Source organism: Ochotona princeps, chromosome 11 (assembly GCF_030435755.1).
Source record: "Ochotona princeps isolate mOchPri1 chromosome 11, mOchPri1.hap1, whole genome shotgun sequence".
Lineage (NCBI taxonomy): Eukaryota > Metazoa > Chordata > Mammalia > Lagomorpha > Ochotonidae > Ochotona > Ochotona princeps.
The window spans coordinates 39964207-39992075 of NC_080842.1; the positions used below are offsets into that span (position 1 = coordinate 39964207).

Here is a 27869-nt window from a genome sequence, read left to right on the forward strand (position 1 = left end):
TTTGGTTTCCACAACTTTTTGTCCACCTGCGGTTCTTGCTGTCAGCTAGATTTAGACTGTTAAGCATCTCTGGATATCACTGTTTTTAACTTTCTGCAAAGTATCTGGCCTATTTCTAGGAATCTTCTAGAATTGACTACGAGAGTTATTTAGAGTTATTTAGAGGCTGCTATGAGAGTGCTGAGAGGTCTGCCATGTTGGCAGTTAGTTTAATTCATTTATTCATTCTTCAGATTTGTGCTTTGTTTAATAGAAGGGGAGCTTTTAGTGCTGAAGCCTATAAGCAACTTAATTGCTTTTCAAGCTTACTGCCTAACAGGGGCTTCCAGTCTAGATGGTCAGACAGATTTATCTAAAAGCAACAGAGCCAACTCTTCATAGTATGGGCAAGGTACTTTGGAAGTGAGAACAGAATTCCTGCCAGTGGGCCCAGGAAAGATGTCACTGAAAGGGAAATGGTTGTGAGCTGTATTTTGAAGACTTGGGGTTTTGTTTGATTTTTTTTTTTTAACTTTTAGTATTTTTTAGTTGAAAGGCAGATGTACAGAAAGGTAAGACAGAGCCAACACAGAAGCATGCTTCCATCCACTGCTTAACTCCCCACACGGCCACAGGGGCCAGAACTGAGCCAATTTAAAAACAGGAGCCAGGAGCTTCTTTCCGATTCTCTGGGCTATAGGGTCCCAAGGACTTGAGCCATCATCTGCTGCTTTCCTAGTCCACAAGTAGGGAGCTAGAGCAAAAGTGAGGCAACTAGGACTACAGTCAGCACTCTCATGGGATGCCGACCCCTCAAGGTGGAGGATTAGCCTCAAAGTCCTTGCACTGGTCCCTTGCTTGCTGCTTTTTTTTTTTTTTAAGATTGATTTGTTTTTAGTGGAAAGTCAGTTTTTACAGAGAGGGAGAGACAGAGAAAGATCTTTTGTCTACTGATTTACTCCCTAAGTGGTCGTAACGGCCAGGGCTGAGCCAGTTTGAAGCCTGGAATGTCTTCCGGCGCTCCCACATGGGTTCAGTGTCCCAAGGCTTTGGGCCATGCTCTGCTCCTTTCCCAGGCTGCAAACAGAGAGTTGGATAGGAAGTGGGGCAGCCGGGACATGGACCAGCACCCATATAGGATCCTGGTGCATGCAAGGTGAGGATTTAGCCACTAGGCTACTGTGCCAGCTCCCCTTATTTGTTGTTAAATTCCCAGAGTCTTGTCCTGTTTCTCCCCATTGCTGCTCCTCATCCCCAACTGTATACAATTTTGTCCGTGTAAGTTATTGACTTACGTGTTTCTTCCAGATTTCTATCCCTATAGCTTGCAAAAAAAAAAAATAACCTCATATGATGGACTGTGTAGGTTAAATTAAGATGACTGTTAAAAACCACACGAAGAGCAGTGGAATTGGAATCCAGAGACCCACCTGCAAGGACAGCTTTGTCTCTTAGAGGCTGATAGAGGTCGTCTCTAACCAAGAAGTCTGTGGTCCCTAGAGGCTGTGGTAGTTGAAGAAGTACGGAAGGAGGGCCGTACGACAGTGGCTGTGGCAATGGTACTGGGGAGGATAACAGGGATTCTAATGTCACTTGAGGTTAGTTGAAAGGCTGTGTGCATATTTGCATATCAGAGCACAGTTATATTGATGTCTTTACATTCCCAATAAATTTAGAGGCGCAGTAAGTGACTCTAGGATTACATATCCATATTAACAAAAATTCTGATAACAATACAGTTATCTTATGGAAAAATGACATTATACTCTTTTAGGAAACATTATATTGTTTTTATTCAAATTTGAAAAGATTTTTTTCTTAATTGCTTTTCAGATGAAAATATGATTTGGAAAAAATGTGAAATACTGACTTTCAGAGTTGCAGCTTTCCTCCATTTCTGCTTCTTGTAAAAGATAATGACTTTTTTCCCCCAGAGGAAATACATTTTTGAAATGGAGTTCAATTTTATTAGAGAAGAAAGGTTTGCTTCCCTGTCCTATACTATATTCTGATTACTTGGGAAGAGACCGTGTCTTGCAGCAGCTTCCTCCATCTGCCCTTGGTTGAGCTGCTGCTGATCTGCACAGTAGAAAGATCAGCTAGTCATTTTTTTCTTTCCTCTAGTTAAGTTCCCATTTATGAAGTTGCCGTCCCTCTAGTTTTGTTCCCCAGTGACGGCAGGTTGCCATTGTTACCACCTTAGTGGGAAACATTTAGGAAATCCTATGGGCTTTTAAAAGACACAAATTAATAGCAGGACTTGGAATGACTAATTCAAGGATATTGTCATTTATATTTTAAAATACACTCATTGAGAACAATTCTATCTTTTTAAACCGGCCTTCATCTGGTTTACTTTGTCTGTAATAGACAGGTATTTATTTGTTTCTTTGTTATTTGAGAGGCAGAGAGCATGCACATGTGAGCAAGCATTTGCCCCCAGTGGGTTGTTCCCCATCTGGCCAGGCCAATGTCAGGAGCTAAGAACTCAGCCCAGATTTCCCATGTGAAGGTCAGGATACCAACCTCGTATTGTCACTGCTGCCTCCCAAGATATGCATCCGCAGGAGTGGAGCTGGGACTTGATTTCAGGTTCTTCAATATGGGACAACCAGCATTTTAAATGCTAAACCAAATTCCCACTCCTGAATTTTAAAATTTAAAAAAAGGTGGCAGAAGTGGGGACTAGGCCAGTTTTGTGGCATGGTGGGTTAAGTTGTGACTTGTGACGCCAGCATCTTTGTGGGCACCAGTTAAAGACCTGTCTGCCTCTGATTCAGTTCCCTGGTGATACCCTGGGAAGGCAGAAGATGGTGCAAGATGAAATGTTTGGTTCCTGGCTCTGGCCTGACACAGCCGCATCCATTGTGGCCATTTAGGGAGTGAATTAGCAGATGGAAGCTTTATCTGTCCTTCTGTTTCAACTCTGCCTTTCAAATAAATTTCATAAAAAAAATTAAAACCCTCTTTTCCCTGTAACTTTTCACTTGCTCTGGTAAGAAGATGGGTGTTGTACACACACACACATTGTATGGCATTGTGAACATCTGTTACTGATACCTTTCTTTTCTTGTTTTTTTTTTTTTTTTTTTTTTTTTTTTTTTTTTTTTTTTTTTTTTTTTTTTTTTTAAGGGTCTATTTATTTTTCTTAGAGTTACAGAGAGAAATATCTTCCATTCGTTTGTTCATTCCCCAAGTGGCCACAATGGCCAGAGCTGAGTTGAGCCCATCTGAAGCCAGGAGCCAGGAGCTACTTCCAGGTCTCCCATGCAGGTACAAGGTCCCAAGGCTTTGGAAAGCCCTCCACTGCTTTTCTAGTCTACAGGCAGGGAGCTGGATGGGAAGTGAAGCAGCCGGGACACGAACTGGTGCCCATATGGGATCCCAGCATATGCAAGGCGAGAACTTCAGCCACTAGGCTACCATGCTGGGCCCTGTACACACCTATTTAGAAGACAAGGGACTTCCTGCTTCTACTGTTTCACAGAAAAGAAATGAGGTAGTATCCTAGCTAGAAAGATTTGATAAAAATAGGAGCTTTTTGTTTTTTAAAATCTCGTAACTCATCTTTGAATAAATTTGTACTAGTTGTTTATCCTTCAGTTCTGTTGCATCGGGTAAATGTTAAAATATCATTTAAACAAATAGTACAAAAGAATTTCAGTATCTATAATGAAATACTTTTTAATTAACCCTCTATTTCTGTGATTCTTAGCTTTCTTAATTATTACTGACATTTAAATGAATGAGTTTTTAGTGATATTTTATCATGAAGCAATAAGCCAGACTCTTGTTACAAAATTATGGGATTTTAATTTTTTTTTTTCATTTTCAAGAAAAAACAAAAAGCACCTTTGGAAAGAAGAAAATTAAATGACAAAAATTTCCTTCATGTTCCTCACAGAATGGAGAAGACTGGGGAAGCATGTGCTGTAAAGAATGATGGGGCTCCAGGGAGCTAGAGATGTTGGAGGGGGAGAAGGCTGATGCCCAGGCTGAGTTTCCAAGTAGAGTAGTAAATGAAATCCAGCACAGGGAGTTTAGGCAAGTGGAACCAGCTGTACATCTTTTTTTTTTTTAAGATTTATTCATTTTATTACAGCCAGACATACACAGAGGAGGAGAGACAGAGAGGAAGATCCTCCGTCCGATGATTCACTCCCCAAGTGAGCCGCAATGGGCCGGTGCACGCCGATCCGATGCCGGGAACCAGGAACCTCTTCCGGGCCTCCCACGCGGGTGCAATGTCCCAATGCATTGGGCTGTCCTCAACTGCCTTCCCAGGCCACAAGCAGGGAGCTGGATGGGAAGTGGAGCTGCCGGGACCAGAACTGGCGCCCACATGGGATCCCGGGGCCTCCACGGCAAGGACTTTAGCCGCTAGGGCACGCCGCCGGGCCCAACTGCTGTACATCTTGAGTTGAGTTTTTATTAGTTCTGTACCTTCCAACAAGTTGATAATTCCCTCTGAACTTCAGTGTATTTGCCTCTAAAATGAAGAGGTGTGGAACCGATCAGCAGATTCCATATTGATACAGTCTGATACACAGGGCTTGGCCAGCAGTGACCTCTGTCAATATGATTTCCCATCCTCTCTCTCACTAGCTCCCCTAAGCATTTGGTTTTTACTTCTGGGGACCTTTGGCTAATAAGAAGGCCATTAACTCACACAGCTTGGCTCTAAAGTGGAACTTCACTACCCTGGTGTCTGGAGTTAATGACAGGCGAAAATATTTCCTAATTTTGTAAATTATTGCTGTGTTGAGTAGGCTTGGCAGAAAGGCATTGGTACATGTAGAAGACATTGCATCTGAATTATTCTTATGCTTGTTGTACATACTGTCTCCTTTTTCAAAAATTACTCTAAAGCATGCAGTGGCAAATAAATAACACAGATGGTTTTCACTTATGTGAAAAATGGTTGTTAGGAATTGAAAAATAGGCCGTCACAGTTGAAATCACTATTTTCAGGGAGATTATAGTTGCAGCTTACTGCAGAAGAATAATAACGATAATAACATTACGATGTGCTAGTTCACTCACATCAGTCCTTTGCAAAGCAGGTACTGTTATTTTCCTCATTTTACAAATAAAGACACTGCTGTACAGAGAGGTTAATAGCATTGCCATTCACATAGGTAGGAAGTCACAGAGCCAGGATTTGAACTTACATGGACTGGCTCCAGAGCCCATTCTCTTAAACACTGTCCCCTACTCAGAGGACTGAGAAAGCAGTTCTTTGAGTGGGGAATAAACATCCTGAAACTGGTATATTTGTTCTGCAGGTATTCTGAGAGAAGCCTCACAAAGTGCATTGGTATTACTATTGAGACCAGACCAGATTATTGCATGAAGCGACATCTAAGTGACATGTTGACCTATGGCTGCACAAGGCTGGAGATTGGGGTGCAGAGTGTCTATGAAGATGTGGCCAGAGACACCAACAGGTAAGATGCACATGCCTTCCTGTATTCTCACCAGTTCTCTATGTTCCTATTTATCCTTTCTTCCTTCATATCAACCTAGAGAGAGAGAGAGAAATGAGTATTTATAAGTAATTTACCTTTTCAGAGTTTTTTATCCATGCTCCTAATTCCATGCCCTCTTCCTTAATTTTCAGTTTATGGATTCTTTTCCTATAACCAGGCTCCCATCTCTCCATTTTCTTATTGTAAAAGGCCTCCTCCATAGAGGAAGCAAGAGGCAGTTCTCCAGGTCAGTAGTGTGAAGCAGGGAGAAGGCCAAGGAGAATGGAACAACAACAACAAAAAGTCTGAATAAGAAGGAAGACAGGATGAAGTTTATGAGATTTTTGTGAAGCAGATTTCACTTGGCGGGAGACTGTAAGAAAGTTTGCGGAGGCAGTGGCAATGAACTTTGAAAAACTTGGTAGTGTGAGGAAGGGAGAAATAAGGGTTGACAGAGACACATTCTGTTTTCATTATAAATATTTAAGGACTTCATGGTTGATTGTAAGTTGGTGGGGTAGTAGGGCTAAAGGAATTCCTTGGACAACAGAGTTCACCCATCTAGAATGGTCAAGACAAGTCTTCACAGGAAGGTTTGTGTTGAGTCGGACCACACAAAACTGTTTTCATAGGATTGGGGTAGATAGGATTGAGGGTCGTGCTAGAAGGAAGAATGTCGGGTTAGAGAAGGTGGAATTTTTCCTGTAGGTAGCAGAGATCTGTTGAGAATTTTTAGCTCACAGAAGAATCTAACATAGTTTGAGAAGGAGTAACTCAAATAGAATGCACTCATGTAGGGAAAGACTTAAAGCAAGAAAACTGGTTCTGATGCTGAGGTCATCAAGGGTTGTGCTGAAGAGATGTGTGGAGATGGAAAGGTTTTCCTGAAAGTCTGGGAAGCTTTCTGCAGAAAATGACATCTCAGCTCAAAGTTAGAGTGGGAGTTAAGTGCAGAACAGGAATATTGCTTCAGGCAGAAAGAAAATAAGAGCTAACCTCTGAAGAATGAAGCACACAACACATTTATGAGCTCAGAGTGCTTGAGTTTGGTTAGAGTGGTGAGAGGTAAGACTGAAAAGCAAAGGGCCAGCTTACAAGGTGTCTTAAAAGGCTGTGCTGGGAAACTGGGCTTCAGTTGAGAACAGCAGTAAGCCATTGTCTGGCTGAGAGCTAAGTTGTGATGGTAGTGTCCATGCATTTTGGAAACATCACTTTAGTTCCAGTATGGGAGGATAGATTGGAGAAGAGCAGGCAGAAAGGGAGGCCAGTTAAGAGGCTATTACGGTAATTTAAGCAAGAGAGACTCGTGTCCTGGACAGAAGTGGGTGGTAGTATTTCATGACTGGTTGGGAATGAAAGTAGAAACTAATGCAAAGTCGTGGAAGCTTGGAAGAAAAAAGACTTTCACTTTAGATATGTTAAGCTTTAAATGTTTGTGGAACAGGTAGTAAATATTTGCCTTAGACTAGGGTTAGCCAAAAGAACATTTGGTGATATTCATAATTTTCTATAGCTGCATGCTACAACAGTGCAACTGAAAAACTTAGTTCTTTCATTTTAAGTAAAGAAAATATAAATTTGAGTAACTTTGGGTGCCTAGTGACTACCATATTTTGTAGTACCTTTGAAGAAGTAGTATTTGGGTATAGAATTCAGGAATGAGGCCTAGCCTCCTTATAGAAATTTGGAAGTTACTAGCAAAAAGAGATTAGAGACTGAAGCTAGGGAAATGAATGGGGACATCCAGAGGGAGTAAGATGGAGTTTTGTAGTTTCTGGCTTCTTTGCTGAAAGAGGTAACAGTGGGATTCAGTCTTCAGGAGGCTTATTTCGTACTTGGATATGTTAATAGAGTGCGAATGAAGACAATTTATTGATAAAGCCTTATGCGGTTCTGCTTTATCACGAGTTAATTTTCTTTCCATTTTTTTGAGGACTTTTCAATAGTGACATCTGCTTTGAATCATACATTTCATTCTTCCTGTCTTTATACAAATGATTTCACAAGTGCTTTGAAGGAAAGAACAAAACAAACTACAGTTTCTGCGTGATTTGGGGCTCATTGTTTATGTTTTGGCAGCTATTTAACATTAGTAAGCTTATTTTGACTGATGATGCTATGCCAAATAATTTTATAGTAGTGTGACTCTTGTTATCCTAGTCATGTACTTTCAAGACTTTGATTAGACACGTAAGGGAATTTCTGAGAAATCTCTCAGGTGAATGATTTACTTCCAGGCCTCGTCAAAAGCCAGTGATGGGAAGAGTGACTTTCTGGATTAATTTTCTCCCCCAGGTTATGGAACTTGTATTACATGTGTCTGAGATTGTTTTCCCTCTGCAGCCCATTTATTTGTGTAACAGTAAATTTTCTTTCTGCAGGGGACACACTGTGAAGGCTGTATGTGAGTCATTTCACCTGGCCAAAGATTCTGGCTTCAAAGTGGTGGCTCATATGATGCCTGATCTGCCAAATGTGGGACTGGAAAGAGACATTGAACAGTTTACAGTAAGTGTTAACTTCAGCCAAACTACTTTGAAGTGTTTTTCCATGTTTTCTATAACTCCTCTGCTCTTATTGTTTCTTTATTCTTGATTTAAAAAAATCATTGTTAATGCAATGTATCTTTTTAGAAGCACAGTGGGGTAAGGGAAGTCACCCACAACTTCAACATCAGCCCAAACTAACATCTTAATGTATTCTTTCCAAGAGATGTTTTTTTTGGGGGGGAGTGGACTTAGGCTTTTTGGGGGATATTTAGTAATTCTTAGCAACTTGTAAAAACGTTTTCACTTAACATGTTTTTTAAAAGATTTATTTTTATTGCAAAGTCAGATATACAAAGAGGAGGAGAGACAGAGAGGAGGAGAGACAGAGAGGAAGATCTTCTGTCTGATGATTCATTTCCCAAGTGAGTGCAAGGGCCGGTGCTGTGCTGATCCGAAGCCAGGAGCCAGGAACTTCCTCCAGGTCTCCTGCGTGGGTGCAGTGTCCCAAGGCTTTGGGCCGTCCTTGACTGCTTTCCCAGGCCACAAGCAGGGAGCTGGATGGGAAGTGGAACTGCTGGGATTAGAACCGGCATCCATATGGGATTCCGGCACATTCAAGGCGAGGACTTTAGCTGCTAGGCCAATATAAGGCAAGGACTTTAGCTGCTAGGCTACTGTGCCGGGGCCCCAAGTTAACATTTTAACAAGCATTGTATAAGCTCTGTTAAAATGTTTCATTTAATGTGTGTCTAACCACTATGACAGTTTTCAGAATTAGGATATTACCAGTTTTAGATGCCTAATAACAATGTAACACACAAATGAAGTGTGGTGTAGTCATGTGATGGGATGCTGTAAATAGAATGAACTAATTACAACCTGATACACCAACATGTGTAATACTGAACACAGGAAGCCAGATCCGAAAGACTACCTAATGTTAAAGTCTATTAGTATGAAGTTAAAAAAAACTTTGAAAAGAATTATAACTGCAAACAGGTATACTTCTGAGATTCTAAAAATGGTGTTTTTTTATTTCAATTTTGGGTGCTTGCCAGAGTCCAGCTGCAGCCAAGTTCGGAGCTCGGGAAGGGTGCGTGGAGTCGGTGATAAACAAAGACACAGACACTGTCACTTGGTGTGCTATCACTGCAGCGCAAGCAAAGGCTGTCCTTTTTATTTACTCAGACACCTCACAAGCTTCTACACAAACAACTAATTGTCCTATTTTTACTTCAAGACTAAGGGGGCATGTACAGACATTTGGTCACTCCGTCTGCACTTCAGGGCTAAGCAGGTGCCCCTAAAGATAATTCTGCAAAATACTGTATTCTTTTTCTTCAAAGCAAGCCATTATTCATTCTTCAACAGTAGTCATGGAGCAACAGCCAGGACTTCAAGGCCAAGGCACATGCAATTACCTGCTAATCAGTAGTACATTCCTACCACGTTTCTACTTCTACAATTTACCCATTATTTAATGGGAAAATAGGTTACAAGTGAAAAAACGTAAAATCCAAAACAGAGATTTCAAATTAAATCACTCTACAACTAACTATAGGCTCTACAACCCCATAAACAATGAAACAATTATTAAAAGCATTTTTATTTAATAAAAGCATCCCTAATTCCTCTAGCTAAAAATTATAGAAGCAGCTAAAACAGTTACATTTTCTGTGCTCCAAAATAATTGCAAAGACAGGCTAGCCTCTGAGATAATGATAACTATTTATTGCCATAGCAGTTTCAGCTCTCCCATCACTTGCCTTAATATTTAGGATATATATTAAGCCCTTTCCCAGAAGGTGTGCTACATGTGTGGGCCAGATTCTGAGGCAATGGTTAGCACCCAATAAGGTTTCCAGAAATGGCACAGGCTTGATTGTGCTCCTGTGTTTAAATTGTCAAAGGCCCACTCAGCAAGACATTATCAGTGACATTAACTGTCAAGCTCACCTTGGTTACAAAAGCCATCTCACGGGGGCAAACAACAATGCCTCAATAGATGACAGATTCTTAGTGGGGTCTTGAGTGTCCATGTAACCAGGGGGTGAAACAGCATCAAGGTGGTCAAAGAGACATCTGCTGGGCCCTGTCAAACAGTGTAGCTGTTCTCTTCACACCTTCGTGTTCGTGTCATCCACACCCACTGCATGGACCCCAGCAGGTGCTGGTTACATGATTCCTTTTTTTTGTTTTTTTCATGATTTCTTTTTTTAAAAAAGTGAAGATTGTACAATTAAGATTTGTCGCTTTTCAATATGTAAGATATTTTTCAAAATTTTATATAGGAAATTTCTTAAAGCTCTTAGGAAAATTTCTTTTGAGCCTATTGTAAATTTACAACGTTTGTTGGTTTTAGCAGGCAGTAGTTTTTTTGTTTTTTTGTGATGTATACATAGTTGATCGGGGTAGGAAGGGTCAAGGATCAGTGGAAAGTGGGCAAGACCATTATTTACATATTTTCTTTTTCTTCCTCCGGTATCTGAGGGAGAGGAGGATACAAGAAGAGAAACCATATCCAGCCTCCCAGCCACTGTAATACCCAGGGGTGACCCGATGTCATCCCAGGGTCCTTATTGTGGAGCATTTTCTGAGGTTCTGCTCAGGTGATTTTGAGATGGTATTGGTCTCACCGCTCCAAGGATAAGGAACTCCTTCCAGTCAATTGACTGACATAATCCACCTCCGAGTCTCCATTTGCCCAGAAATTTTTTTTTTTTTAAAGATTTATTCATTTTATTACAGCCAGACATACACAGAGGAGGAGAGACAGAGAGGAAGATCTTCCGTCCGATGATTCACTCCCCAAGTGAGCCGCAATGGGCCGGTGCGCGCCGATCCAATGCCGGGAACCAGGAACCTCCTCTGGGTCTCCCACGCGGGTGCAGTGTCCCAATGCATTGGGCTGTCCTCAACTGCTTTCCCAGGCCACAAGCAGGGAGCTGGATGGGAAGTGGAGCTGCCGGGATTAGAACCGGCACCCATATAGGATCCCGGGGCTTCCAAGGCGAGGACTTTAGCCGCTAGGCCACGCCGCCGGGCCCCATTTGCCCAGAAATTTGCTGTCAGGCTTCACTGGGGTAGTTGATCAATTTGTTCTACTCTCTGCAAACCAATGTGTGCTGCTGCCCAGCCCAGCCTACCGCATGCTCAGCCCTCACTCATAGGGGAACTACATCCCATCAGCGACCTCCAATAATCCCTGCCTGACCGGCCTCCAGCTCTGGTTCCTGTGCCTCCCAGTTTGTGCAGAGGACTGGTCCGGTCTGCCCCACATCCTGTTGAGATCTTGTATACATCGTAAGTTATTGAAGCCTAACTCAACCCAGCCGACTCCACTGTCCAGCCCACACTCATGCCAGTGGGTGCCACTGCCTATCCAGTCAGGGCCGCCTGAGTCCTGGTTCTAATGCTCACCAGTGGGAGTTGCAGCCCATCAGAGAGGTGCTGATAGCTTCCCCAATGGATTCCCTGTCCTGGGTCTTGCGCTCTCCATGTGGTTTTGTAGTCTGGCTCGAAAGGAGTTTAGGCAATACTATTGACGTTTAAATTTTTTTTTCTCCTGCTCTATTTTTTTTGTTACATCTGCCCAGTATCCCTTATTAATTTCCCTTAATGTGTTTTGTTCCACAGGAAGGGTTGATAAGTTCTAACTTTATATGATTGCATGAATTTTTACTCTAAGGAAGATGGGATCGCCTGTTTGGTGTGAACTCATGAAGTCACTACCCAGCTCTCTAAGCTCTTTCAGCCTTTTTAGCTATAAATTGGCTTAGAACTCGTACTTGTTTTTTAGGTCACTTCTTCTGTCAGTAAAAGCATAATCCTGTTCGTTTGTGTCTGTTTCTTATAAGCTCAGTCTTAGTGGGGAGTACAGAGTTTGTCACTGTGTATAACAAATAGCGTTACTTAGATTTTCTGTAAACAGATTTATTTTTGAAATGAAGTTGAATTTTTTCTCCTTGATGTAATGGAGATTAGCATGTTAGAAAATTTATCCTGTAAGCATTAAGTTCTCCATTTCTACATATCCTCATATTGGACTTAGTTACTCAGAAAAGCTTTGAGCTGTTTAGATATTTTGTTTTAAAAATAAGCTTCCTGGATATTTATCTGAGATTATTGAAAATACTTGATGAATGTGTATTTCTCTCAAGGAAAAATGTATCTCTAGTAATCCCCCATCAGTAATTAGTCATTCAGTCTGTTAATGTTTGTTTTACCCTTTGGACCCTCAAAAACAATTTTTTTTCCCTTCAAAAGCCAGTGAGGATTTTATTTATTTATTTATTTATTTATTTATTTTAGATTTTCATTTTTACTTTTATTACAAAGTCAGATATACAGAGAGGAGAGACAGAGAGGAAGTGGAGCTGCCGGGATTAGAACCGGCGACCATATGGGATCCTGGCGAGGACCTTAGCCACTAGGCTAAGCTGCCAGGCCCAGCCAGTGAGGTTTAAGTTGAGGTTTGGTGGGGGTGGCCAGAAGTGTTTGTTTCATTTTTGACATAAAGCCCTGCCACTTGAGGGGATGTCATGGAGTACAGGTTAAGTACAAAAATGTATCAGAAACCAACCCCCAGTGTAGCCTCCCTCAGACAAGGAAACAAGGCCTGATGAAGTTAAGTAATCAGAGTCAGAAGTTAGTCTCAGGTGGAACCAGGCTTGCTCTTAAGTACCCTTTCCGTGTTGTCTTTGTCAGGCACAACCTGAATGATATAGAAATCCAGTGAATTTCTGGCAGAAATGGTTGAGTTGGATCTTACAGAGACAAAACTTCAAAACTTTTTTAAAAAAGATTTAAAAATTGTCCTCAAATATATTTATAATGATAAAAGTAAAAACTATACTGTGAGGACTGTAACGGGAAGCCATACCTTTCAGAATCAGTCTCTCCAACTTGGGTGCTTAAAGCTCAGGGGTATACCTGCTGTCTGCTTCCTCGTAGTCACTGTGCTTGGCTGCCACTCAAGTCATCCCTTACCTGTACAAACATTGCTTCATTTCCAGGTCCAAAGGGAACTTCTCTGCTGTCCTTTTGTCTGATCTTAGCATTTGTAATTCCTAAAGATAGACTCCATTTTCAAATTCAGTTTCTTGGTTTGTGTGGCTCTGCCAGGAGGCGCTGTTGTCACCCCAAGGACTATTTCATTTTAGTCTCCACGGCAACTCACACAGCATGAACCAGAGTTTGAAGAAGGGGTGACATGAAATGCGTAGAGACAGAGTTTTTCAAAGTTAAGCAGTTCAGAGGGTTCCTGTTAGAAATAACTCAGTTCCTACCTCAGAGGCTTTTACTCATTTGGGGAACTATGTTCCGCATCAGCTTGATTCACCTGTGGGTCTTTGGTTTCCTGATTCATCATCATCCCAGCCAGGAGTCCTCAGGTGGATCATCACATGCCAGAGAGAGGAGGAGAGCAGAGCATGGCCAACTGCCATAGGAATGTGTGCTGCCCAGGGATCTGACCTTGCTGATCAAGGATCTTGTCAACACAATGTTACGTTCTTACAGCTTCTATCTCAGACACCTGGCTCTGATCTGTCTCCTCCACCTCTAGCTGCTGATTTCCTAAAGACATCCCACTCAAGAGCACCACCTGTGTCTGAGGGCTTCAGCTTTTGGCCAGCCACTGCCTTGCATGCAGAATGCTTTGGCAGAGTTTGTTCTCAAAAAACAAGTTTCTTCCTGCGGTAGTCTCTTCTGCGAGAGGTTCTTGTTCTTCTACCATTTAAGCAAGGATTTCTGTCTTTTGCTTTCCTCTATGCGTACGGATGCCTTTTCCGCTTTGTTCTGGCTTACCACTTCGGTGAGTCTCAAATTTCTCTCTCCAGCCTGAGAGGCTAAGCTCCTAAGATCAGTTAACTAATACTTCTCACCTTACACTAGATGGTAGGTACCTCAGACTTAATAAGGCCATATAGGCATATCCACAACAATGGCTTCTTCATTTCTTGTTTCCTATCATGCTTGGTAGTCCCACTGTCGTCCTGTCATGCTTGGTAGTCCCACTAATCTTTCCAACCAGAAATCCAGAAGGAAGTAGAAAATGCTCAGCCTCTGGAGCAATACCATGCTTTGCCTGAGTCTAGGCTCCTTGACTGCTTTGTTCTTTGGCTGGTTACCTCTTCCGTTCCTTGAGGCTGGTTAACAGTACTTCCTGTAATCAAGGTCACCTGAGACCATGGGTGGAAAACACCTAGGAAGATGCCCACTAACTACTAGCTGCTGCTGTTACTATTCCCTTGCATCCTGTGGCACATCCAGTAGGAAGTCCAGTCAGTCACTTTCCTGACTGTTAGAGAGCCGTTCTTCTCTTCATCCACTGGTCTCACTCTCAGTCCAAGCATTCCTCAGCTCACTTGATCATAAACAACTTCTCAACTAGTCACCCTGCTACCTTCCCAGTCAATTCAGATGTGCTAAAAACATTGCTAGCAGAATTATGTCTGTTGAATTAAGTAGTATTTGAAAACCTAGTAGTTCTAAAGAGGTATATCAAAAGCAGCAGTCCTCTGCCATTTTCAACTCTTGTAGCTGTTTTTTTCCAGTAATTATCTCTATACTAAGCCTTTGTTTAGATTGCTGTTTCTTGATTTATCAGTTTTAGATTCATTTGTCCTACCAATATAATAGTTGAATATTTAATTTTTTAAAAATTTGCCTCATTCATCTCAGTATTTCATATCACTGTTTTTAGATACTTGTCAGTATATCCATTTTCTAAAATTGTTTGTTTGAAAGGCAGTTCAGACAAACAGAAAGATCTTCTGTCTGCTGGTTCACTCTACAAAATGGCCACAGTGGCTGGGGGCTAGGTATAGGCAAACATGAGAAGCCCAAAGCTCCATCTGCAGCTCCCACATAGGTGCAGGAATGCAAGTACTTAGACTATCTTTCACTGCTTTTTCAGGTGCATTAAAAGGGAGCTGGATCGAAAGAGGAACAGCCAGGACTCAAACCAGCACTCATACATACTGTACAACAACTCCAGCCCTTACATTCTAATTTCTATATGTATTACTATTCACCTTGAGCTACATAACACATTAAGTATATAAATGTATATCTTTACCAAGTGTAATAGGAACATGTCTTGAATAGCCTGTTTTCTACTAGTTACTGGTTACCTTAGATTTTTTTTTGCTAAGTATTGTATGTACCTATAAATCTCACATATACCTACTCAGTGTTAAAACCCTCTCAGTGCCTACCTTATCAGATGTTCCTATCAGTTTTTCAGTCTAGAGACCTAATTCCTAGAGTTCCTACCTTCTATCTCCAAACTGGACCTGTCATTTACAGTGCCTCCTACAGGTCTTTTCCTTGAAGGCTTCTGTGCTTTCCTGGGTTGGATCTTTTCTTCTTATTATTTTTATCATATTATCATTTTATGATATAGTTCCATAGGCCCTAGGATTTCCCTTCCCCCCTCCGCAAATCATTACAACATTATAGTTCCTCATAAACAGTCAGAAGTTCATCGTTGCAGGCATGGACAATGGCAGAGAGTCCAGCATCCCATTGTTAAGATACATCCAACAGTTTGACTGGGAGTCCATCTTTGACCTGGAAGTAGAGATGCACATTGCACTGTATCCTCACATCTGGACATGTCAGTCTCTACTACACAGTTACTATAAATCCCCTCAAATGAAAGGCTACAAAATAAAACCAACAACAGGGAAAAAAAAAAAAAAACCAGAAATTTACAATGCCATGAAGTTAAACAAAATGTCACTGGATATGATACCATTATACATTTACTATACATCCCCTTAAATGAAAAGCCACAAAACAAAATCAACCATAGAAAGAAAAAAATAGGAACTTGCAATACCATGAAGTTAAATAACATGCTGCTGAATGACAAATGTGTCGCTGAAGAAATGAAAAAGAAAATCAAGAACCTTCTTGAATATGATCTGAGTCATTAAAAAATTTACTGGGAAAAAAGTGTTTTGAAGAAATGAAACTAAACTTCAAAATCCATGAGATATAGTTTCTGTTGATCTATTTGTAGGCAACAAATAGATGGGTTTTGTGTTTTTAATCCAGTTTACTAATCTATAACGTTTGATTGGTGAGTTTAAGACGTTTACATTCAGGGTTAATATAAATAGGTGGTATTTTGTTCCTGTTACTTAGCAATGGGTTGTTCATTGATTTAGTCTTCTGTTATTTCACTGGGATGTTCTTCACATTTGCCTTTGGTTTTGGTGGGTACTATTCCTTTTCTCTGTCAAGAGAACATCTTTAGTATCCTTTGTAGGGCAGATTTGGAAGAAGCATATTCTTTTAACTCTTTACTATGGAAGAATTTTCTTTCATTTTCAAAGACAAAGGAAAGCTTTGTTGGGTATGTTATCCTGGGCCAACAATATTTTTCTTTTAGAATCTAATATGTTGCTCCATTCTCTTCTTGCCTGTAGAGTTTCCTGTGAGGAGTCTCCTGTGAGTCTAGTTGGCATTCCTTTATATGTCAGCTGATTTTTTTCATGTGCACATTTAAGGATCTTTTCCTTACGTTTGATTGAAGAGAGCTTGATGATCATGTGTCTTGGTGAAGATCGCTTTTGGTCAACCCTGTTGGAAGTTCTGTGCCCCTCCCGGATGTTGTTTCCCAACTCCTTCTCTAGATTAGGGAAATTTCCCCTTATTATTTCATTAGACACATTTGTAAACCCAGCTTCTCTTTCTGCACCTTCTGGGACTCTCGTAACTCTTATATTTGACCTTTTAATAGTGTCTTTCAATTCTTGAAGACTTGTTTTAGCCTGATCCAGCTCTGCTTCCAGCTTTTTGTTTGTTTCCCCCAGGTGACAATCTCCTAATGTTGAGATTGTTTCTTCTGCTTCCTTCATTCTACTTTGGAGACTCTCCACTGTACTTTTAATTTGCTCCACTGTATTCCTGATTTCTGATGTATCAGCTTTCATTCGATTCATTTTCATTGTGACATATTCTTTGAATTCTTTGAATGCCTGCTTTACGTGCTTCTCATTGTTGATAATTTTTATAACAAGTGTTTTGAATTCTGTATCCCCATTTTCTCAGTGTCTCCCTCAGTCAACTTTGAAGTTGGCAAAGGGTTTTGTCTTCAATAATATTCATTGTGCCTCTGTCTCTTCTTTTGCTTTTGGTCATTGTACTTCTGGTTATCAGATTCTTTTCCTTGGGGCAGGTGTCTAAGCTGTGTCACCCACAGGTCTACAGTTCGATTTTACTTACTGCAGTTGGCACACTGCTCTTTGTTCACAATCACTTGTGCCACTCTCTCCAGCAAGTTCTAGGTCTGGGTTCTTATGTTAGATTTCCACCGTGGTCTCTGTAGCCCCAGCTCCTGACTCACCAGTCTCCACCTCATGTGATACCGGGCTGAGGCTACACTGTTGTCTGTACAGCATTTCTCCCACTTCTGGTTGGAGTAGATCCCAGGATTAGGGAGACACCAGGTGCCCTATATAGCTAGGTTGTTGTTGGTTCTGATTTTGCCAGAACCTTTTGGCTGTTAGGTCTTAGGGCCACATGGACCTATTTTGACCTGTACAGTGCCATAGTCGGTATTTTAATTCCCTGTGGAACCAGTGCAATCCACTGAGTCAGTGAGTTCTGGCTGAGCTCAATGCATGCGCAGCTCACCGTTGTCCCCTGCAGTCTAAAATTCTTTGCAACACTGTAAGAAATGGAGCCTGATATGCCACTACTAGAGTTCTTGATCTGCTGGCTGTCAGGTCTGAAGGCTACCTGGACCTGTCTTGCTTGGAACCTGTAGCATGCCACGTTGTTGCAGTTCACTGAGTCAGAAATGAATTTACTTGCAGCTTAGTGCATGTGCAGTCCTGCCCCATAGCCCTTCCCTCCTTAAACAAAATGGCGCCTGATATGGCCCTAGGGAGCAGACAAGGCTGTGAAATCCACCCTGTTCCCACACTGTCAGTCTGGGATCTGCTGCTCTGTCTCTGCTCCTGGTCAAATCAAATAGACAAACAGGATGGGCAGTTCTTTGTCTGGGTTCACCTCTGGAGCTACCATGAATGTCCCTTCCCACCTGTTGCTGGTGGAGTTCAGATCGCCACTTGCTGAATGCTGCTAGGTTATCAGTCACTGCAATGCCACACCGTTGTTTTTGCTGCTGTCCTGTGTCTGTCAGTCTCCAGGTACCCTCTGCTATTGTTCTGTCCTCTCCTATTTGCTGGAATGTACCCTCTCCACTTCACATTGGCTAACACTTCACACTGGCTAATATTTCTCTGTTTAAACGTGTCCTTACCCTATTCCGCCATCTTGATTCTCCCCGGTAGTGGTACATCTTATTAAGACATTTTTAGTGAATGTTGGACATTAAATATCCTGTCATTTGGGAAATTTTATTGTACTATAATTTTCCTCTTCTATAATCTGTGCTCTTTCTCTTAAGACTGATCATGTAACTTTGTTTTTCTGTTTTCTTAATAGTTTTTATTCTTTTGTTAATTTTATCTTCAAATATTTCTGTTAACTTTTTTCATTTTAATTTCAAAGATTTTTTGTTTGTTCTGGTTCAGCTTTCTGCTGCATCCTGTTCTTGTTTTATGTATGTAGTATCTTTTTCTTGCCTCTTTGAAGGAATTAGTTACAGGGTTATGTGTTTATTTCCCCTTCTGCAGTGCCTGGTTTCCTTCAGGAGACTTTTTTCCTTCTTGGTCTGCCTGTCATCTTCCAGGCTTCCCCCAAGTTGTTGGTGATCCTTAGCTAATGATGATACCTAAAGAGCTTGGGAATGAAAGGCCAGATGGCACCCTGTGGCTCCTGCTCTGCTTCAATGAGTAATGTTCATGTCATACAGTCTTCTCCTTTCTTGAGGGAATTTCCAAATAGTAGTGTCTTGAACCTCTCCAGAGAGGACCTTTCCAGCTTCCTGCTTTGGGGTGGTTGGCTTGAGAAAGTCCTAGGAAGTTGTCTGCTGGCCTCCAGGAAGCAGCACTCCCTTTGTGCGTGAAAGCACTCCAGTTCCTCCACTGGATAAACTTCATCTGTTTAGGTGGGAAGAGTAAGAAATAAGGGATAAACCTCTGAATAGAGACCAGTCCAGTTGCCTGGTTTTTTTTATTTCCATCTGTTTTCCATCCTGCCCATACTTTTGATCCAGGAGCCTTTCTGGGACTGTGGTGTGACTGACCTGGCCTTTCACTGGAATCTCCTTTTATAGGTACTTTACAGTTTTTTCACTTGAGAATTTATATCAAAGGCATGGTTAATCTTTAAATTGTATATGTTATTGAAATAATAACACAATTACAGAAGAATGTTTCCAAGACCAAATCATGTGCAAAGAATGTAACATTTAAGAATGTGTTAGAAATCAATGAGAGAGATCAAAAAGTCTAATTACATTTCTTTGAAAAGCTGGTTAAGCAATGGGAAGTTCTGCAAGAATAATGTAACGAGATAAAAATCATTTTTATATTTTGTAAAATACAGTACTATTTGCTGATGGATCCTAATGCCATTGTACAGTAAGAGGAAACTGAGTCCATCTTCATTCCTTCAATACATATCTTGTGAAATCAAAATTAGAGCAGATTATCAGCATGAAGTCATGGAAAAGAGAATGTCTGGTGTCTTCTTGCTGCATCTTAAAAAATAAGGCAACCAGCTGTAATGATAGAGTACAAGAAATAGCTGTCCCCAAAATCAATGCATTGGATTTACTGCTCGGTGTCCAGATAACTGAGCAGTGTGGGCTTGGGTTAGGGATGGTGCCATTTAGCCTGAGAACAAAAAGGTCACACCCAGGGATCATTAAACCTGTTCAGTAAATGCATAGAGTGAACATTTAGGTCTCAAAAGACAGGTGATCATTAGACAACTTTTTTTTCCTTTTGATTTTCTTTCTGTCATAACTTTAAAATTTTTCGTTTGTTTCTTTGGAAAGCAGAGAGAGAGGGACATCTTCCTATTCACTGCTTCTCTCTAGAAATGGCCACATAGTAGAGAATGGGCCAGGTAGAATCAGGAGTCCAGAGCTTCTGCCAGGTCTCCAGCATGGGTGCAGGGACACAAGCACTTGGGCTGTCACCTGCTGTTTCACTAGGCACAATAACAAGTAGCTGGATTGGAAGTGGAGCAGCCAGCACTCAAACCAATGCCCGGATAGGATACCAGCATTACAGATGATAGCTCTACCCACTGTTCCACAGTGCCGTTCCCATTACTCCTATTTCCAGGATTTGCTTGTTTATTTATTTATGTGAAAATCAGAGTTATATATATAGAGAGGGAAACACCAAGAGAAATCATTTTATACTCTGGGTACTAACAGCTGGGGCTGGCCCAGGCTCAACCCAGGAGCCTGGAATTCCACCTTTGTCTGCTACATGGGTATGGAGCTCCAAGCACTTGGGCCAGCTTCCGCTGTTTCTCCAGGCACATTAGCAAAGAACTGGATTCGAAATGGAGCAGCAAGTTTGCGAACTGACACTGAAATGGGAGACAGTGGCTTAATTTGATGTGTCACAACACTGGCCTGTCACAAATTTTAGTAAAAAGTTCCACCAATTAATTTATTCTGTTATTAAGGGAGTATATGGTATGGAGGTGAAAGCAAACATTGAATAAATTGTGTGATCATATTAAGGAGGAAATAGGAGTATACTTCAAAAAGTTTGTGGAAAAGTATAATTAAAAGAAAAGGGTTTTGGGTACCAGTGTGGTGGCTTATCCAGCCAATCATCCATCTGCAGCTCTGGCATCCTATATGGGTGGCCAGTTCATCTTCCAGCTGCTTCTTTTCTAATATCTAGCTCCTTGCATATGGTCTGGGATAGCAGTGGAAGATGAAACCTGCACCCTTGTGGGAAATCCTGAAGAAGCTCCATGCTCCTGTCCTCAGCACCAGCTGTTGACAACCATTTGGGGAATGAACCAGCAGATGGCTGGAAGACTTCTCCATATCTCCTTCTCTGTAAAATAATACCTACCTTTCAAATAAAATTAAATCTTTTGCTTTAAAGGGATTTTGTGCAAAAAAAATGTGCATTTCTGTGAACTTTTTCAAGACTTTGGGTACAGATTGGGTATAGAGTTTGGTGACTTTTAAATTTTATTTTCGCTGATGTTTACATAGTTGATTAGGGTGGGAAGGGTCGAGGACTAGGGAAAAGTTGGGTGCGACCATTGTTTCTAAATTTTCTTTCTTTCTTTTCTTTCTTTTTTTCTTTAATTTTTTTTTCCTGTATTGGGGAAGCAGGGAGATAAGCAGAAAAGCTGAATCAGCCTCCCAGACACCTTAGTACCTGGAGATGGGAGCATCACCCAGTGTCATCCCCAGGGTACCCAGTTTGAAGCATACTTCAAGAGTTCTACTCAAGTAATTTCCATAGTTCATCTAAAGTGCTGTTGATCTTGCCACTCCAAGGGTGAGAAAATCCTTCCAAGGTCGATTGGCTGACTTAGTCCACCTTAGTGTCTCCATTCACCCAGATATTTGCTGTCAATGCTTGACTGGGGTAGTTAACCTATTTGTTCTGCCCTACTTCCTCTGCTATAGTACCAGATATCCTCTGCAGGCTCTGGTAAACTGCCATATCTTCCATTTGCATCTGGGTATGCCATCCACTGCTCCATCGAAGCCATTGAAGATACCCAGTTGTAACACATGCACTCTATGATCACACCACAGATCCTGCAATACTGCCCATGGTTAGAGTTTTGAATCCAGTGGTTCAGTTGTGAGGGGAGTGGGGATACCCTAAGAGACTTTGTTTGAAGAGACTCCAGACCTGACTCATGTGTGCTTGCCAGTACTGGGTCTGGCTCTTTCCATCACTCACATCAGCCTACACACAACACTGATAGTTGAAATTGCTGGGTCAGTTCTATCTCCAGACCCATCTTTTATGTAAACCAGTAGATGCTGCGGCCCAGCCCATTATGCTTTTTGCTGACACATATACCAGTCGGAGCTGCCGCCTACTTGGAGTCACCCCCAGTGACCTCACCAAACCAGCCTCCGGCCCTGTTTCTTGTGCTTGCCAGTATGTGCAGCCAACCGGTCCACTTTGTCCCACATCCTGTTCAGAATCTCTTACACATCAATGGACATTGAAGCCTAACTCAATCCAGCCCACACTCATGCTGGCAGATGCCGCCGCCTATAGTGACATGTTTTTAGAGTGAAACAAGTTGTATTTGAAGATCTGGAAGGCCTCTCTGAAAAAGTAGCATTCAAGCTGAGAGCTACAGATTGGGTTGGTATAGGAAGTTTCCAGGCTAAAGAAGTTGCCTTTGCATAAGGAGGTAGGCAAGGTGGTGATGGATGTAAGGAATGAGAGGGCACCAACAGATGGGCAGGATGACGGAAGGCCTTGCAGTGTTCCACCAAGGCTGTGTAGTTAGTTGTGCTCTATCAGTGTACCTTCCCTTGACAGAAAAAGCAGCTGGGCCTACTGGGGTTGCCAGCAAAGCTGGCTCAGGATTGGGACTTCACCATGGGTAGTCTGTGTGATTGATGGAGAGTGATTTTCTGTTCTTTGTTCACAGGAGTTTTTTGAGAATCCTGCTTTTCGTCCTGATGGCTTGAAACTCTACCCTACCCTGGTGATCCGTGGAACTGGGCTTTATGAGCTTTGGAAGTCAGGCAGATACAAGAGTTATTCTCCCAGTGACCTGATAGAGTTGGTGGCTCGGATCCTCGCCCTCGTGCCTCCGTGGACTCGAGTGTACCGAGTGCAGAGGTAGTGTGTTGTCTTTTATTCCAGAAATAATTGAAGGCTGTTCTTATCTGTTTACCATTTCTCAGGGGAAAATACTCAATTTCGTATTGAGGAGGTTTAATTGATTATTACTAAAATGAGATGCTTGGAGAGCTATCTGTAAATACAAAGGGATGGAAATGAAAGAACAGCATGTTCCAACCACTTTGTCAGTGTCCTTGGTTATGCATCTGTCCTGTTGCTCATGAGCCTGGAGATGCAGGCAGGGCAGCAAGTGGGTGTGCTGCTTGCTGTGAGGAGCTTGTGGGTCTCCTGTCAGGAATGTCTCTTCCAGGGCCACTGCAGGCTGGGTGCAGGTGTGGGTGTGTGAGGAGCAAGTGTAGCCCTGGGTCTTAGCCCTGTCTTAGGTCCTCCAGAAGAAAAGCAAAGGGTGGCCACAGTCATTCTATGCAGATATGTATGTAAATTTGTAGAAAGTGTGTCATTTTCCAGAAAATACAAAGAAAATCAAAATAATCTGGGCTACTTTCTTCCTAAGAGAGAAAAAGTAAGATCTCCTTGACAACCTGAGGGCTTGTTTGTTTTTTAAATGGAAACAATAGTGAGGAAAAAGTTTAGGAATCACAAAGTTACATTTATCCCTCTTATGTTAACAAGGCCATTATTGTACTTGCCAGTCATTAGGACATAACCTCACCACTCTCAAAAATGACCCATTTAGAGTTAAAGCTGATGAAAATGCATGCGTAGTCAGCTGTTGTAACTAGTACTCCACTGAACATGAAAATGTGTTGATAGAGATTTAAACAGTGAATACTGAAAGCAAGCAGAATTGATTACTTAAGGAAACTTATGAGAAATACGGAGAATCTGCTTAAAATTCGAAGGACATTTATGTCATACTTGAACCACCGTATTTTGATTTCTCACAGTTTGGAAATCCTTAGCTTACCTGAAGGATCACACTTGCCTTTACGATCTGTGCTTTTAAAAATATTCCCAAGAAGCTGAACTTTCGGTGTGGTTAAGCTGCCAGTTGGAATGCCTGCATCGAGTACCTGGGTCAGAGTCTGGCTCTGCTCCAGATTCCAATTTCCTGCTGAATCTCATCCCAGGAGGCAGTGGTGAGGACTCAAGTGGTCAGGTCCCTGCCAGCCATGTGGAAGATGCAGATAGAGTTCCTGTCTCTTGCCATGGGCCTGGCCCACCCCAGGCTTTTGGGACATTTGATGGTGATCTGGCAGATGGGAGGTTGCTTTCTGTCTCTTACTCTGCATCTTAAATAAACTAAATAGACCTCTTATCTAAAACTTATCATTCTTAACCAAAATGAGAAAAAAAAAAGTACTAAGGAGATATTAAATAGAAAGTCAGTTATTAAAACCGTTTATGTTGTTGGGCTGGGCGTGGTAGCCTAGCGGCTAAAGTCCTTGCCTTGCATGCTTCGGGAATCCCATATGGGCACCGGTTCTAATCCCAGCGGCCCCGCTTCCTGTCCAGTTCCCTGCTTCTGGCCTGGGAAAGCAGTGGAGGATGGCCGAAAGCCTTGGGACTCTGCACCCACGTGGGAGACCCAGAAGCAGCTCTGGGCTCCTGGCTTGGGATTGGTGCAGCTCCAGCTGTTGTAACTTCTTGGGGAGTGAATCATCGGACGGAAGATACTCCTCTCTGTCTTTCCTCTTCTCTGTATATCTGACTTTCCAATAAAAATAGATAAACCTTAAAAAAAAAGCTACTTATGTTGCCTTTTCTCTTCCCTTTCAATCTTTCTGGAACAATTCGAAAGATGTTACCTGAGGCCAACCAATGTGGGTACTCACGGGGACCCAGAGCACAGGTTGAGAAGGTCATTCATTAGAGGAAGTTAAAGCCCAAATGTGGTGAACAGAGCATTCGTTCCCCAGAAGGCTGATTTGGTACCAAAGTCAGAGCCAAGGAAAGTGTGGTGGACAGGGCAGACTGCAGAGAATAGGGCCCCACAGTAACAGACTGGTTAACTCGTCGGGGTTGTTCTAATCAGTGGATGTGTTTAAGGTAATGACTGCTGGGTTCTATGTGAGAAGACAGTTACCAGTGTGACAGAGGGGGAAAGCAGTGTAGCTGAATGTTGTGGTGTTGGAAATAGACGATAGTGGTGTGAAATCATGGTTTTTAACATGCACATATATATAAATGTAAATGTACATGTGATAAATAATAACAGATACAATAGTAGTACATATGAATGTTTTGTAGCAGTGAGCAAACCAATTTCCAGATCTTATTTTCCAAATACACTTCTCCACTGAAAGGAACCATGGCTTCTTGGGCAAAATGGCTTGTTGAAGACCTGGTCCAGGGAAAGTACAAGATGAATTTTAAACTTCTTTTAATTTTTTAAAATTTAAAAACTTACTTATTTAGCTATTTGAAAGGCAGACAGAGCAGAGATCTTCATCCTCTGATTCGCTCCCTAAATGCCCACAACAGCAGCATGGTAGTAGGAACCAGAGCACTGGAACCACAGCTGCCATTGCCTGTGGTGCATGTTAGCAGGAAGCCAGAATCAGGAGTGGAGCCAGGACTTCAGCACAGCAAACCAGTGTGGAATGTGCGTGCCTCATTCTTAATCACAGTGTTACTCACTATGTTCAGTACCTGCCCCCAAAGCTGTAGCTTTTTGTACCAGAATATAAGGAAATATTCAAGATAGATACTGAAGCCAGCTTGAAGGGCTTCCATTGGCCAGATATGGGACAATTTAAATGTCAAAGTTCATATTGATATGAACAGATTATAATATGACCAACGAATAAAATTAGAGTCCATACTGATATACGTATATTAGAATAACAAAGTGTGAATGTTAGTCTGGAACATCATATTTACAGTCAGTCCTACTTGTCAGGTTCTGTATTTGCAAATTTCCTTGCTCACTGAAATCTTTATGACTCAGAACTTGAGAAATTTTTGCAGCCATTCTCAGACATGGAAAATTTCGGTCACCTGACGTGTTCCTAGCTGATGTCAAACACAGTGATGCTGTGCCTTCTTTTTCTGTTCTTTATAGAAAAGTGTCCTTTTTGCATTTTGCTTATTGAATTTTTTTTAAAAAAATACTATGCAGTTTGTTGTGGATTGACTGTAAAATGCACCCCCACCATCCAGCATACTGCTGAAAGTGCTGAATGAACTGTGTTTTAAGTACAAAAAGTTGTGATGTCCACTTTGGAGAAAATGCATGTGTTGAATGGGCATCATCAAGGCTTCTATTACAGAGCCATTACCATGAGTTCAGTGTTAATGAATCCATAATGCACACTAATCAGGTGTCTTTAAACAAACACATGCAAAACCAGGTTCTGTATTGGTCATCCCTTTCAATCTTTCTGGAACAATTCAAAAGATGTTACCTGAGGCCAACCAATGTGGATACTCACGGGGGCAAAAATACTGACAAAATACTGTGACCAGAAGCACTCAGAAATCTGCCACTGTATTTTCTCTGGTTGTGTTGGCGCTGACTTGTGTTGACTTGTGCTGGTTTTGTTGGTTAGTGTTGATGCTGACTTCATTGAATATGACCACCCACTAGTTGCTTATTGCCTACCAGTGTAGCTAAAATGCAGTTTCCACCATTTCAGAAAATCTCCCCACAGCATATTAACCACAAAATGGGAAAGAGTAAATGACTGTGGAAAAGCCTAGTGACTGATCAAAGGGAAGGTTTTCAATAATAGTTCAAACCACAGCGCCTTCCACCAATGGAGCATCACCTCTGTTAGTCATCCAAAACTCCATAATCTGAATCTCATCATGAGGTGGAACTTTTAGACAAACCCATATTGGGGAACACACTAAACTGGCCCGTAATCTTGAAAGTATCAGGATCAAGAATGGAGTGAGTTAGACCTTTAGGCCTGAACTAGCTCCTTTTTCTTATTGGGGTGCTGGAAAAAAATGATTGGGGTGTAAAATTACCTAATAATAATGTATCCATGTTAATTTCTAAATTTCAGTGATTGTATTGTGTTCATGTAAGAGAAAGTCTTTGTATGCAATATTCAGAAGTATCGTGAGAGTGTCGAGACAGCTTGTTCACAGCTTGCATTGAAACAGTTGAGAAAGGTGATTATTTGACCACACTTCAGACTTTTCCTTGTGATTTTGAAATTGTTTCAAAAATTTTTAAATAATGTGGAGGAAAACCAAGATAAAATAAGCAGCATTAACAAGAGAAGGATCATTTGCATTTAACTGACATAGGCAGCCAAAGATCAGTGAAGCTGGTTCTATCGGCAGTGGAGCATGGCAGCAGATACCATATAATCCAGGTATCGGGTTCACATCCAGAGACGCTGTGGTCGTCTTAGCCACAGCAGCGTGACGTGCATCCCAGAGGCAGGTAGATGTAGAATGTGCACTCTCCTGCTTTTGTTTTCAGCTGGAGATTTACTGCTGTAACCCTTGAGTCAAAAGCTGCAGAGACATTGCTATAACATTAAAAACATACCACTATGGGTCAGTATTCTGGCCTACCACCAACTGAGAAAATAAGGACTTGAGAAAACAAGAACAGCAAATCTAATCTCTAAAGGATTTGTGAGGGAGGAGTTGTATAGATGGATGTAGGCTGAAGGTTTTCTAAAGTGACACTTCACAAATAATATGGGTGAGTTAAAAGCTAGTGGGATACTGCAAGGCAAGATTGTGGTGAAATCTCTTAAAATGAGGAATTAGTAATATTCTTGTTGAGTTTGAGGACAGTTTACTGTTTGAAGATGGTTATGACTAAGTTGCTAACATAGTACATGCCACTGTTGAAAAGTTACCTGGGTTGTAGCCATGATGTTACATTTTCATGCATTGGATCTGATGATATACTTAATTTTGAATGTGGTCATTGCTAGATTTTTTTAGTACAGAGACTAAAATCTTTATCATACTTGTTTGATGCTTTTAATATAACCATTTTATGAAACTTTCCATTAGAATTCATTTTTTCAAATGTAGCTAGCTTACTGTGAACTAAAATTCAGTAAAGCATGTTTTTGGAGAGCATGATGAGAATTTCTTCAAGTACATTGTTACTTTGTTTTCCATTGGATATTTCTGAAGTGTTACTGTGGCTTACCTGCGTAAGAATTCATTCCTATTTACTATATTTTGACTTTTACCAATCTTATTTACTTATTTTCTAATTTTTAAAGTTTTTGCGAGAGACAGACAGCTGATCCCTCAACTGGTGAATT

General features: G+C 41.4%; 1 protein-coding gene across 2 annotated transcripts in view; it reads left to right on the top strand.

Annotated features, from left to right (window-relative positions):
- ELP3 (elongator acetyltransferase complex subunit 3) overlaps window positions 1-27869 on the top strand; it is a 114263-nt gene that overhangs the window by 33843 nt on the left and 52551 nt on the right. For both annotated transcript variants that reach the window (XM_058670061.1, XM_058670062.1), the window contains exons 8-10: window positions 5265-5426; window positions 7829-7955; window positions 22466-22659. In XM_058670061.1, the coding sequence (XP_058526044.1) occupies window positions 5265-5426; window positions 7829-7955; window positions 22466-22659 (483 nt within the window). The remainder of the gene's footprint in view (window positions 1-5264; window positions 5427-7828; window positions 7956-22465; window positions 22660-27869) is intronic.